The sequence below is a fragment of the Gavialis gangeticus genome, unplaced genomic scaffold (genome assembly GCF_001723915.1).
Source record: "Gavialis gangeticus isolate Ggan-Ray unplaced genomic scaffold, GavGan_comp1, whole genome shotgun sequence".
NCBI classification, from domain to species: Eukaryota; Metazoa; Chordata; order Crocodylia; family Gavialidae; genus Gavialis; species Gavialis gangeticus.
The window spans coordinates 75,924,224-75,938,415 of NW_017729022.1; the positions used below are offsets into that span (position 1 = coordinate 75,924,224).

Below are 14,192 nucleotides of genomic sequence, written 5' to 3' on the forward strand. Positions count from 1 at the left end.
TTTGTGACCCGATCATAAAAGGAAACCAGGTTAGTCAGGAAGGATCTTCCCTCAGTGAACCCATGTTGATTGCCCCTGAACGTTACTTCCCTTTGCTGAGCCTTGCAGATGTGCTCCTTGATGATTTTCTGAAAGGTCTTCCCAAGGACCAAGGTAAGACTGCCTGGCCTATAATTGCCAGAGTCCTTCTTTCTCCCCTTTTTGTAAATGGGGACCACATCGGCCCTTTTCCAATCCTCTGGTACCTGGCCAGTGCCCCATGAGCGCTCATAGAGCCATGCCAGGGGCCCTGCTATGACCCCCACCAATTCCCGCAGCATCTGGACCTACTGATTTAAACACGTCCGGCCCCTCCAAAAGTTCCCTAACTGGGTCATCCCTGACCCTAGGCATGGCAGTGCCTCCCCTGGGTCCTTCCATAATCCTAGTGTGGGGAAATGTCTCGGTCCCTGTCCAGGAATATGGAAGCAAATAATTTGTTAAAGAGGTCAGCTTTTTCATTTGTGAATAGTTTGTGAAGCTTCTACTTTGAATAGTTATATTTCATAATCTATAAAGATCTAAGTAGATCAGAGTTTAGGACTTACCAGGCTCCAGAAAGGGGAATTTAAAGGATTTTATGTGAAGTACTTACCTTATTATTCAGTCATTTCATATCCTATGTTTAGAATTTTCTTTCACAGCTCCCAGGCTTGCTTTTCCTGTCATACAGGAGTTTTGTTGAGCTTTCCTTCAGGCACCAGCACCTACTGTAATCTGATTCCTCAACACTTTGAAGATAGGGAGGTAACTCCTTGTATCTCTGATCTAATATTAACACTTTAACAAATGAATACACCTGCTCAGTCAGTTAATGTTTTCAGTGTTTAGCTTCCTCACAGAGCAGCAAAAGCCTGCTAGGGATTGCACTGGTTTGGAGTAAGGAAACTTTGGGATAAAGAGGAGGCTAAATCAATAAAATGGATCAAATACAGAAACTGTAGCTTTTGTGCAGGACAGTGAAAAAAATGCGTTGACAAATCAGCATGCATTGCTGGAAGCCCTTGCTGTAGGAATGATTGGGGATATGATTTTCTGTCAATCTCTGCTGTCTCAACTAGAGGATTTTTACAGTCATTATGTGGCTGTCAGAGGCACGTTAGAATTACCTAGTAATTTCTGTGAGAGGAGAGTGGCCATTTGCTGCCCGCTTCACTGTCTTGCTGGTCTTCCCTGCCCATCTTCATTGTTTCAACTTTATCTTCGTCTGGGGTAGAAAAGGATCATGTGACAATAGTATAAAACACCAGGAGGAGCATTGCTTCCTTAAAAAAATGAACAAGGAGCTTTATTAGATGGCAGAGTGAGCATTTCATTACTTTAATAAAGCATAATATCTCTGTAGCTACTTTATCCCTGTTGCTTTCTGCTTCACTGCTGAGCTTCCACCTGAAAGTTTTGCCTACCCCTACCCTGCTTCCAGCTATCCATAGAGATTTTCATGGGAAGAGCCACTGTCTTTTCACCATCCAGCTAGTCCCAAGCCTTCAATGGCTGATCAGTAACCCTGCTTTTTATAAGCAATGGCTGGAAAGCTCACTCCTGATGAGGGGTTTCTCCTGTGCTGGCAAACCCTTGCACAGAAGGGTACAGATTCCCCGGTTCAGAGGAAACTTGTCTAGGACAGTGGTCTCCAAAGTGGGGTGTGTGCACCCCAGGGGTTGCGCAAGACGATCCATTGGGGTGTGGGAAGAAAATATTAGAACTTCTATTTCTATTTATTTTTTATCTAAAAAAAATAAGAAAGAAATTAAGCTTTACTAATATTTAATATACAGATTGACACTGGTGCCCTCACTTGGTCCATATGTCAGACGGTCACGTGTCATGTACAGTACGTGAGTAGTACATGTATATAATTTATAAATAAATAAATTTACATATATTGGGGGTGCGTGCTCAAAAATTTTTTACTGATAGGGGTGCGTGATCAAAAAAGTTTGGAGACCACTGGTCTAGAAGGTGAAGCATGTTTGTGCCAGGGGATTTCCACAGCAAGCAGAGATATTTTCAGCCCATGGAAATCACCTTCCCTGCCAAGGTGTAGCTTTTTTTAAATATTTACCCTGCAGCATACTACCGCTATAGCTCCTCTTACCTACTTTATGCCCTTCCAAGGCTCACTGATCTTTCACTTTCCAACAGACATTCCCCAACATAAAGCCCTAGCTATAGCTTGTCCACGTAGGCATTTGCAGTTGGGGGTGGAAGTGGGGTTGGGGATGTGGGTGTCTATGAATATTGGGCTAAGAGATTTGTCAGAATCGTATTTAATCTTAGCTGGTGATTTGAATATCTATTTTTCTTCAGTGATGAACTATCACTGATGGTATATTTGGTTTTTAATGAAATCCTACATTGTAATGTATGAGTACTGAAGGCGTTAAGACCACAACAAATAGACCGGGGTCAACAACATTTTTGAGCTGTGCGCCAAAAACACCCACAACCTCGACTTGTAAGATATTGACATGCCAGGTGTGGGCAGCAGGGGAGCCATGAGGGCCCCCATCCTTTTGACAGCATGGCCCTGGCTCCTTCTGCACCATCCTCCCCAAGGCATTCATGCCAAGCAAAATGCCTTTCTGTACCACACTCTGGCACCCATGCCGGGACTTACCATAGACCCACTGAGGTAAAAAAACTTGCATATATTTAATTTGTCCTAAGAAGCAACCTGCTTAACTAGCAAGCGAGAATCAGTCAACTCACCAAAACACGCTACAGTTGTCACTCCCTTGAGCATCTGAGAATATTAATGATGCCAAGGACCACAGGCAACATTTCTGGTACTGTGTTCAACCTCAAAGTCTTTTGATGCTGTAAATTGCTGAAAGGCTTTACTTATAACTCAAGACCTCTGGATATGGACATTCTTTTTTAAATCTGATGCGACTTCTCCCTCCAGAAGACAACAATTTGTTTCAATAAAAGAACACAACTCCCAGATACAAACTACTTGGGAAATCCTGCAGGGATCCTTCCTAGACAGCATATTTATTACTCTTTTATATAAATCTTTTGTATGTCTTGTAAATATTCTAATACTGTTCTGTCCTCAGAAGGCACGATTACTTATCAAAGACAGAGCTTTCCCTTGGACTTTTGGATCACCTGCTAGTTTGATTTTGACTGAATAGAGACAGGTACTTTTTACTAGTGCTTATGTCTTTGCAAGGCAATAGGGCAGTACCTTGGTAATATCATAATGTATAATTATTAGGAATAACAAAAACAAATAAAAGAGTTAGGGAGAGTTACTTTCCTGCAGTACATAGTGGCTGTATGATTCCCAATGGCTTGTTCGCTATTCTGTATTTAATTTTATACATTTTTTTAATGTTTGTAAGAGTTCAGTGCTTATGAAAAGTCTGAAAGCTGATTTTACGTAGCCAGGCACAGAACAGCCAAAGAGTGCTAACACAAGCTGCCCCTTATACCTCAGCTGGTAGGGACTGAAGCCAACTTTGGCCATTTTCAAGGGGCCTAGGCCAAGCTGCAGAAGTGTGGCTAAAGCAGAAGTCCCCAAAGCCTGGTTCTGAGTGACTATATAATAACTTTTGCAGATGTGACAACCAATTTGGTCAGCAAAGTAAATGAAGTAATTAACATCCAGCTGCACCAATAATGAGATCCAATTAAACAGAGCACAGGGCCTGAAAGGAGAAATTATAAAGGAAGACCTTAAATATTCCAGATATACTATACCATAATTTTATCTTAAAATTAGTAGCAGTGACTGATGTAACCAAATGTATTTGCATACTGTTTAGCTATAACAGATATATTTTTGTTAAATTTCTCAGATAAGTTGTAAAAACAAACCAGCTTTGTCAGTGCAGATGGTAAACTAAGGTGGAGAGAAAGAAGGGTAGTGGCAAGCAGCATTCCATGGTGGTGAAAGAAAGAGATAAGAAACCTTCCCTTCTTTCCTCAAGGACATAAATCCCAACTAATTGACACCTCCCAATTCCACAGAAGATCTGGTTCTGTCCAGTCCAAACAAATTTCAGTGAAACAAATGCAAGAGTGAAACAAAGGCAGACAAATTTCTTTGGGTAAATGTGATATCTTTTATTAGACCAGCTAAAAAGTTGGAAAAATGGTTCTTTGAAAGTTTTCAGACACAAACACCCTTCTTCAGGCATAGGGTGAGTCTGTTGGTATTTTGTGTGCACCCCTGGGTAGAATAGAAGCCGGTATGCAAAATACAGGTCTGTTAAAATGCAAGTGAGTGGCAGTGAAGATCAGAGACGACGCGTAACAGTAGGTGTGAGACAGGTAGGTGGGGAGCAGGGGGAAGAGGAGAAAGTTGACCTGGTGATAGGATGTATCTAGTAAAATGTAGAGAGGTTACCTGGGGCTATTAGATGGAAGACAGGTTATGTGTCATAAATCCAATGTCTATATTTTGTCCATAATTTTTTGTATCCAGTAGATTTATGCAGTGAAGTTTGTAGGGTTATCCATGAAAGATTTTTTTTAAAATTCTCTTTGAGGGTTAGAATTGAGAGATTGGGAAAAAGTGGTTGTCTGTAAGAAGTGTGCACCCACATTGGGTATTTTTGTCTTTGATAGATTTTTGGTGTGCATTCACTTTGGTGCACAGTTATTGTTTGCTTTATCCTACATATTTGCCATCAGGGCATTTGGTGAAATATATTACATTTCTGGAGGTGCACATGTAAGATCCAGGAATGGTGATAGTTCTGTTGTGGGGTGTGGTTATTGTGGGAATGGTGGAAATGTGTTGGCAGGTCTAACATGTCTTGTCCTGGCATGGTCTGGATCCATTCAGTGTGTTTTGGGCCATAGGAAGTTTGCTTCTGGTGATAAGGTTGGCAAGGTTTGGTTCTTGTTTAAAGGCCAGGATGGGTGGTTCTGAAAATATCTCTTTAAGAATTGGGTCTCCTTCTATGGGTTGCAATTGTTTGAGGATTGTCCATATAGTTTCCAGGGAAAGATAGTATATCATAACTGATGGTGTGAGATTCGTGGGGATTTTCTTTTTGTACTGCAGGAATTCTTCACATGCTTTCCAAGTGGCTCTTTCAAAAGTACAATCTCTCTCTCTCTCAAGTGTCCTTGTTGAGTAAAAACCCTTTTTAGATTTATGAGGTGACAATCATAGGTTTTCTTCTCAGTGCAAATTCAGTGATATCAGAGGGCTTGGATGTATATTACAGGTTTCTTGGTGTGTTTAGGGCGATTGCTGGTTATGTGTAGTCTGTGGGTTTCTTGTATATGGTGGTTTGTATTTTACATTAATGGAAATTGATCATAGCATCTTAAAAGCAAATGTTGGTGTTGGAGTATTCAAGAGAGAGTCCGATAGCAGGATGATTATTTGTGATGGAATTCCATCAGAGACTGCAGGTTTGCAGTACAAGTTATGAACACGTCAGCTATATATCTTAGGTATAACATGGGTTTGATGGTGCGGTTCTGGAGGAAGTCTTCTTCCAGGTAGCCCATAAAAAGTTTGGCATATTGTGGAGCCATTTTGGTTCTCATAGCTGTACCCATGGTCTGGAAGAAGTGTTGGTTATTAAAAGTGAACTTGTGTCTGATGCTGAAGTGTGAACCAAGGAAATTTAAGTGAAACCAATCAGAGAACATTTATTAGATTAGAATAAGCCATCTAGAACTTTGGAGAACTCAGCATATTCAAGAAGACCTGCTGCCAGTCTGTGCACCACATTTCTCCCCACTCTTGAGCCTCCCCAGCCCATACAGGTAAGGCTCTACATTGTCCAAAGGTCTAATCTGGCTATCCATGACGACGTGAGTGGGTTTTTTTGTGTTTTGGTATATAAGGAATAAAAAGCCAGACTGTCCTTTTTCACAAATGGTAGTCCTAATACCTGAATTACAGATAAACCTGAAGGTTGGTACTGATAAAAGAGGCAAGAGACAGATTGACAGTTTAGCATCTGGTATGCAAGAGAATATATTAGCCCAACCTGTAACAGTATTACTGTGATATGGACATCTATTTACAAATAACTGGACCAAGAAAACCCCACTCACTTTAGGAGAACAGATCATGATCACTGTTGACCCAAGTGAGTTCTTTACTAGAAATAGTAAGAGTCAATGTTTCACTATAAGTCTCCCTGAAATGTCTATATATTTGTGTTTTGTATCTGATACACCAACTGGACAGTTGCACTTTAAAATGTAACCTAAGACAATCTGTAGTGCAGTGGAGAATTCAGTAATATACTCAAGAACATTCTTGAATCCATCCATATTTGGTGAGACACTTAAGCACATGCTTACAATTAAGCATGTGCTTAAGCATTTGCTAAATCAAGACCTCAAAAAGATCAAAGGTCTCTCCAAATAGAGCAGCCCATAAAGCTACTGAGGTCAAGACATACCAGTTTTTGCAGTCAATGGCACAGATGTGAATAGCATCACATATAGTTGCCTTTGCCTTCCCATCCTGAATGATCACATGTCATTTTACAGCTATCTTGACCAAAGATAGCCTTTGGTACAAGTCCAGAATGGGACTCTCTCACACACCTCTACAGCTGTAGTAAAAGATCTTAACTACTTTGCCAGCATGCCCCATCCTCAGATACGTTAGCCTAGGCCCAAGCACATGTACAAAGATATTCCAAGAAGTGCAGCCCTTATTTACTCCACTTAGTTTAGGCCCTTGAATATGAAGCCTGACTTGAGACAATGATGGTTTAAAAACCTTGGCCTGAGGGAACTTATGATTTTTTATCCAAGCAAGAGTTGTAATGAAAATCTATAGACTGTGTGGATTCAGTTTTAAGTTGCTTGCAATAAAGCTCTGATGTAAAGAGTACTACCTGCAGCATGAGGTTTCTTAGATCAGATACATTCTGCTTCTAATACCATCAGAAAGTCTAGTTACTAAAAAAGCCCATAATGCAAACATCAAACCAGAATGGAATAGGACATATCCAATGAGCTCCACCAGATATTTACAGATGGCTTTACAAGCACTGGAATACTTTAATTTGAAGACAGAAAACACTATAATGCAGGGGCTGTCAGCCAGGGGGTACTTGGGAAGGCCCCAGGTGGCAGCACAGAGAAGTGGGGGGTACTTGGGAAGTCATGGCGTGTAGGGGAAGAGGAAGGCCATCCAGCACTCTGCCACCACCACTGCTTCTCTGTGCCCAAGTACCCCCATGTTGCATCCAGCTGCCAGGGGACCCCTCCCCGCCACCCCCGCTTGTCGACCGGCTGCCAGGGGCCCTCCCCCCCGCGCACCCAGGAAGGGTAGTCCAGGAGGGGTATCCATCAGAAGCGGTACACTCTTTAAAAAAGGTTGAAAACCCCTGCTATAATGGAGATAAACCACCCTCTCTTAGCTCTTGGAGAGGTTTGTTTCTACAGTCCTAGAAGTTAGAGAGAGAACAGGCCTTTTATAGCAAGTCTCCCTCATCCTTCCGCCAGTGAAGGGGTATTCCCTATGCTATATTTTATAACATGTTCTCCAAGTGTGGCTTAGAATGGTTCAGTCAACGGAGGTGTAATCCATTGCAGTCCATCACAATGGAGGGAGAGAGTAAGAAAGATGTCTTATTGTCTCCTTTAGGACCTCCAAAACCCCAGGAGCTACTAAAAAGTGCTGATCCTTGGGATCTTGTCCGAGATGTACCTACCTAGCTTAATTCTTGCTTGCAAGTCACGTAACCCATTTTATTTTAATTTGCTCTTCTCTCTCTCTCTCTTGCCTAAATAAATCTTGTGTTTAATTAGTCTTTTTAACTGAGACTTAGATTTTTGTTTAGTCATTTCATAGAAATAATTTCCAAGGGATTAAACAAAGTTTGAACCAGTGTGTGACAGAGGGTCATCCCAAGGCAGATTACTACGTTGGCCTGCCCACCTGTTCAGGGCAGTCCATTCACTTACCTTGCCTACCACGCCTTTTGATGTAATTAATAAGTTGTTTCTAGATGGGAGGCTGCCCCTTTTATGCTCTAATACCAAGGGCATAATACATAACTCCAGCCTCCCCTTATCATGTCCCAAGCCTCGCAGGTGTTATTATTGTGATCAACTCTATGCGCCCCCTTGGCGCTGAGCCCTCTGGCTCCCATGTCCCTGCACCACTCAGACACCAAGTTCTCCGGTTCCTGGTTTTCTGCATCTCTCTCACTGGCATCTGGCTGTACAACTGTCTCTCGTGTCCGACTCTCCACGCCTCTCTCCGCCATCTGGCTTGGGCGCCTCTCTTTCAGGCGCTAGGGCTCCCTGTACCCCTCAGGCATCTCTCTCTATGCCCAACACTGGATTCTACCCAAATCATGTGCGCCTTTCCCCAGGCACTAATGAGGTCTCCAAACCTCCCCTTATAGCCTCATCCCAGTCCTCTGGTGCAAACCATAACAAAAACATAAGCCCCTGGGCTACAACTGAAAAACTAGCAAAGTCAATAATGCTATGTCCCTTTAAGGGGAAAAACTTCCACCCTCAGGCAATGTACCCCTAGCCTAGGTACCTGGGAGACTCCCTGGAGTCTTGCAGCACTTGGGTTGTAAAGCAGGCAGCACCAGATCTCAGGTAGCTTCCTCATGCAGGAGCTCCTTTCCTAGCAGTTGCCAGAGAGAGAGTGTGTGCCTGTTAGCTACAGCCTGGGCTTATATGTTCTCAAACTCTGCCTCTTTCCAGCCATGTGATGTCTGCAGGTGTTGCCCAATTACCCCCTTAGGCTGTTACTCCATTAACCCACAGCCGGGGAGCTCTGCTTAGCCTGCCGAACTCCCTGGCCAGGCTGCTTCAGCTTTAAAGGAGCAGGTACATCTTAGTGCCCTGCTACACAGTGATTCTCAGCTAGGATACTGTGGTACCCTGGGGTGCTTTGAGAGCCTTTCAAAGGGACCGCGGGGTGCCAGGCAACGTTAGCACTGTCTGAGCCTTCAAGAGGCTGAGGAGCGATGATTCACAAGATAAGTAAGCAAAGATTCACAAGATTAACTCAGAGATTGCAAATAGGAATCTATAATGGTAATAACATTCTGCCCTGTTGTCTTCTGTCTGAATTGGTTACAACAGAAGAATTGCTGTATTATTTTGTGTAGTCAAAAAACAAGTGAAAGCTAAGAGCTGGCATTTGCTGAGGGGTGCCTCGAGTCTAAGAAGGTTGAGAATTATTGATTTAACCTCTAAAAAAGGTTGCAACAGGACAGTCAAAAACTGTTCCTTAGTCCAAGGACAATCTCAGTAAAAAAAAAAAAGAAAAAACAGACTAAAAAAATGCTGTCCTAGAAAGAATGATATTCCCAAAGCCCCAGTGCAAGAGATGCATGAAAAGTGTCTAAGGCTTACAGACAGGAATCATATTTAAGGGCAACATTAATTACCCTTATAGAACTTCCTTTGTGTAACATATAAATATTTTGTGGGGAACAAGTTTTTAAATTTCCCTGGGGGAAGTATTTTTTAGAAGTACACAAGTCCAATTTGTAGGCATACATGTCTTTGAACTTAAGGGTTGCAAATACATTTACATTTTAAAACAGAATATTTGAAAAACAGTTTTTTCACTTATCAACAAAATCTTGAGTCGCATATTGTGGGAAGGAAACATCTCTAACACCTAAAGCAGAGTCCAGAACTTTATACAGCTTGTTTCACATGTTTCCGTTATCATCAGCTCTTGCATGAAAAGAATCCCTCTGAATCAGGTTTTGGAATATAGATATCATTTTAGACTAAGGTTTTCTTCTGATTACAGCCCTCAAGGCTGAGTCAATGGCACAAGTGCCATCTCTACCATAGACAGGAAAAACTGCCATTTGCAGAGGTGGAAGCTTAACTCCACTTCCAATGGGACATACCTCACCACTGTAGCTTAGCAAGCAGTATCTCCGTTTTGAAATGAGGACACAGTAGGCATTTATAGATGAGCTCTGGGAGGCGGGGGGTGTTTAATTAGCGACCCACACTAATTTAAAAGCGTATGAGCGTCATGTGTACCAGCATCTGCACACTGAAAAATAGCAGCAGGGAGCTTTGAACCAACTCATAGAACAACCTTTAGTTGCAAGTCCATCCCCCTACCCTTTTTTAGCACGGGGATGCTGATACACATGACACTGGAGGCTGTTGGAGCATGTTAATTTCAATGCTCCAGCAGACACAGTTAATCAAATCTGATCTAATGCACTGGATTTACAGCATGTTGGAGAAGCCTTTCTGCATGTCTAGTGGAGCCAAGTAAGACTAAGGGCCTTGTTTCATGTTAATTTTGGGCAGCTCCTGGAGCTCTTAACCCCTGGATTCTCTGCACATTAACACCTTTAAGTGGCTTATAGCACATTATGCTGCTCGAAGTTATGCCACTCCAGGGCAGGATAATCTCTTGATCTGCATAACACAGCATCTGTTCCATTAAGGTGTGGCCACTCCCCACAGATATGCCACTCAGGTTGAAGGTATGACTGCAAGCTAGCATTAAGCTGATTAACATTTGTACAGCTTGCAGCATAAAGTGTAACAAGGCCCTTTAAGTGAATTCCCTAAACACAAACACAGCATGTCAGTGGCAAAACCACAGATGTATTCCAGATCTATGCATGAACACCCAGTCCTGTGCACTAACAGAATCAAACCCTCCCCTCCACCTTAGTGTAAATTACTTCACACAACGACATGTCCAGATTTTAAAACACCATTTACAAACTTGTTTTCTGAAAAAACTGTTCCTGCTTTCTGCCCGACTTCACTTTAACATAGCTAACTAACACCTCTCCCAAGATCCCAATTCATATGGGCCTTGATTCAGGAAACTCTCTCTCGTCGGACCATTGCTTATATTTCTAAGTCAATACTACAGAATATGGATTCTTCACCAGGGGATAGTGTGCAGGGAGGATGAGGAATGTTAATTTTTTAGTTACTACATGGGAGAGGGTGCTGAATTCCTCTTTTACTGTAACATGGAGTTGATGTTGTGGAAAGTGTTGAGAGCCACTACCCCAGAGGAAAGCTTTTGGGAAAGGTATGCAAAACATGACATTTCTTGTACGCATATTGACAATTCGTTAAAGCACATGGTTCTGCTTCAAAATTTCTTCCCCTGTCCCCTCTGTGTTATGCACTGTGGAGCAATTCATCTATATGATATTGAAAACCAAGACCAGGTTAATTATTCATGTTAGTTTCATACATACTTGCTTCTCAAAATCATCATTAGCATCTTGTTTCCCTTTTCCTTGATGTCTTTGTATATGCCACTGTTAGCATCTTCCAAAAGTATATTCCATGGTGATACTTGGAGGGACTGTTTCTGTTAGTTCCAAAAGTAATTTTTCTATGCCTGAAAGGATCTTCTCAGAAAATAAAAATCGTGGTCAAACCTTGCAAACCTGGGTACATAAATTTACACTGCAAAATCCAGGTTAGGCACCTAAATATAGGCAGCCTGCATTCCTAGGTTTGGAACATTTGCAGTTCTTATCAATTACAGGAAGATGTGTCAATGCTCAACCTTCCTAAAAATCAGGAGTTTTGATCTTTAGGTGCCTCTACATAGCTTTGTGACCCTTAATTTAGTCACACAAATAAAATATATTCATCCCATATACAAAAAACAAATTACAGGAGTATCCTTGTGACAGGAGTATCTCTACTACAGAGTTTCTATCAGTGACTCCACCCTCCTCTTGTGGGCCAACTGCCTGCTTATTTGCCTGCCATGCCTTGATCTTAATTGATGTAATTAGCAGGAGGCTGCCCATTTTATTTGCCCCGGTGCCAGGGGGCGTTATCTGCGGCTCCTTTTCCTCCCCTACACCGCAGCCCAAGCCTCGCAGATGGTACTGATGTGGTTTTGACCTGGATCTTGCTGTAATTTGGCCCTCTCCTTGACTTCCCTGGGCTTCCACCACCCTGTCTCATCCCGTGACTTCCTGGCACTCTGCCACTCCCTCTCGCTCTGGGGCTGGGGCCAGTGCACCCCAAAATGCCACGCCCTCTCTGGCACCAGGGTCCCCACACTACTGTGGAGCCCCTATGCGGCCTCCTCCAACCCCTAATAGCCTCACCCAGTCCTCCGGTGTTATAAAACTACAAACAGAAAACTCAAGCCCCTGGGCTATAACATAAAATCTAAGCCGTCTGGCTAACCACCATTCAAATCCCTACCAGGGAATTCTCTACCCCGTATCTGCGAACAGAAGCTGCTCGTGCCGTCAGGCTTCTCTACTCTGCTTGCTCCGGCAGAACTCCTTCTCCCTTGGCTGGTGGTGGAGAACTGCCCTTCTGGCCTCACTCCTGGAGTTTGTGCACGCCAGACCCTGCCCCTTCCTGTCAGCTGACTCCCCAGCAGTTGCCCTAGCAACCCACACCTGTGCCTCTGCTCTGAGAGTGGCAGGCACCTTAGTGTCCTGCTACACTTTGTATAAACATGTGTTTATACACTTTGCTAGATTGGGGCTGTGGCTTCACTTCATTTTGCTCTCTAGCATGTTTTAAAATGCTAGGGTTGCAAAAGCCTCAGGGGAACATTCAAAACCAAAATAAAATCCTGTTTATAGCAACTAAAAAACAAAGAAAAAAAATCCTGAAACAACTCAAACAACTTGCATTTGCTTCATTTGCCAAGTTGTGACCTGAGGTTGGACTGGATACTCATTTGTATAACAGAGTCAAAATTTGAAGGAATAAGTCAAGGATTAGGGTCAGGATTTTAAATGCTTAAGTCAGGGAACACAATTCCCAGAAAACCTTCTGAATCTTATACCCATATTCTGTACAACAAAAACAAACAAAAAAACCTATTTGAGTTACTTATGCTAGTAAAAGGCACTATAAAATAAGGATAAAAATAAACATCAGACAGAAACATATGTACAGTAATAGACACTACAGGTGCACAGGGATTCTTATGGAATCTAAGGAGCCAGGTCAGAGGAGTACTGTGGAAACAGATACAGGAAAAAAGCTGGGTCTAAAAGGTTGCCACAGTACTCCAGGAAAAGGCACCAGGAGGTGAAGATGGAAAAGGCCAGGAAAAAGCATGCTTAAGTGTACAGAGAACCAGGGGGAAGCATCAGCAGAAGGAGCATGTGTAGGTATGCTTCTAGGGTTGCCACTGCCACAAAGGGAAGGAAAAAGAAAGCAAACAAATGAAGGGTAAGACGACATACAGTTACTTGTACTGGTAACATTGCGGAAACCTTGCTATGCAGGTATGCTGAAAGCTGGTAAATTAGAATACATCTCCTTTTGGAGTAATACCATACACTTCCATAATTCATTAAACATTATCTGATCTTTTAGAGTAAAATACTTAAAAGAACATTTTATTAAGCAGGTACCAATTCTTGAAAACAATTTAGAAGTAATTGCATGGGAATGCTATCATCTGTATATAATTTTAATCAGCTAATACAAGGAGAGTTCTGTAGGCAAGCAGTGGACAAGGAAGCACCCCCAGTGCAGAATGCAAACCATCTGGATTTAAATTTAAATAAATCCAACCACCAAGGTAAAAGGTAGGTTGCTTGAAGTGGTGTGTCATAAATATGATATTCCAAAAATGTGGCAAGAAAGAGGAGCTGAAATCCTTTTTCTTTCTAAATATGTACAAAAAGACTGATGTCAATGTAAGAACATAAAATGTACTAGTGAATGAATGAGGAAAAAAATCTAGCGTCTGGAAAAAATGAAGAGCCAAAGAAACTGGAGCTGAAAGCAGATGTGCATATCAAAAAATTAAGTCTTTTAAAATTGTTATTATTTATTATTTAGCTCAGGTAGAAAAGGGAAAATGAAACCCATCATTATCCTCATGTGCTGGAACATACACAACAGTTCCTATACATGAAATTATTAGCAAAATATGAGCCCAAATAAAAAACTGAGAATATAGAGCTAGTTAAGAGAGTTCAATTCCAAGTTAAATATCTGACAAGCAGATGACTATACCCCCACCCCCAACTCCACTCCCATCTTCACTTGCATGTAAAACCCCCTTATGTGGAATGGTGGGCGGGGGGGGGAAGGGTAGTTGGTCTCCCATCTCTAATATCCACAAGTCCTCTGGTGCATTGCCAGGGTGACACTATTTCTTCTTGGTAGACCTCTTTCCTTGTCCTTTTGCGGGCTTTCCTTTCCCACGGAGCTTTTTCAGTCGTTTCATCTCATCTTTAAAGTCT

The 14,192-nt window shown here is 42.2% G+C and overlaps 1 protein-coding gene and 1 long non-coding RNA gene across 3 annotated transcripts in view; one reads left to right on the top strand and one right to left on the bottom strand.

Moving 5' to 3' along the window:
* Window positions 1-8,790, bottom strand: part of BRAF (B-Raf proto-oncogene, serine/threonine kinase) — a 148,050-nt gene extending 139,260 nt beyond the window's left edge. Inside the window, exon 1 of one of the 2 annotated variants that reach the window (XM_019515423.1) lies at window positions 8,531-8,789. In XM_019515423.1, coding sequence (XP_019370968.1) covers window positions 8,531-8,605 — 75 coding nt within the window. In that variant the 5' untranslated portion in view covers window positions 8,606-8,789. Of the gene's footprint in view, window positions 1-8,530 lie in introns of both variants that reach the window. The other variant, XM_019515424.1, reaches the window with a different exon arrangement.
* LOC109296163 overlaps window positions 5,475-14,192 on the top strand; it is a 16,539-nt gene continuing 7,821 nt past the window's right edge. Inside the window, exons 1-2 of the long non-coding RNA XR_002096904.1 lie at window positions 5,475-5,601; window positions 11,505-11,508. This is a non-coding gene — a long non-coding RNA (uncharacterized LOC109296163). The remainder of the gene's footprint in view (window positions 5,602-11,504; window positions 11,509-14,192) is intronic.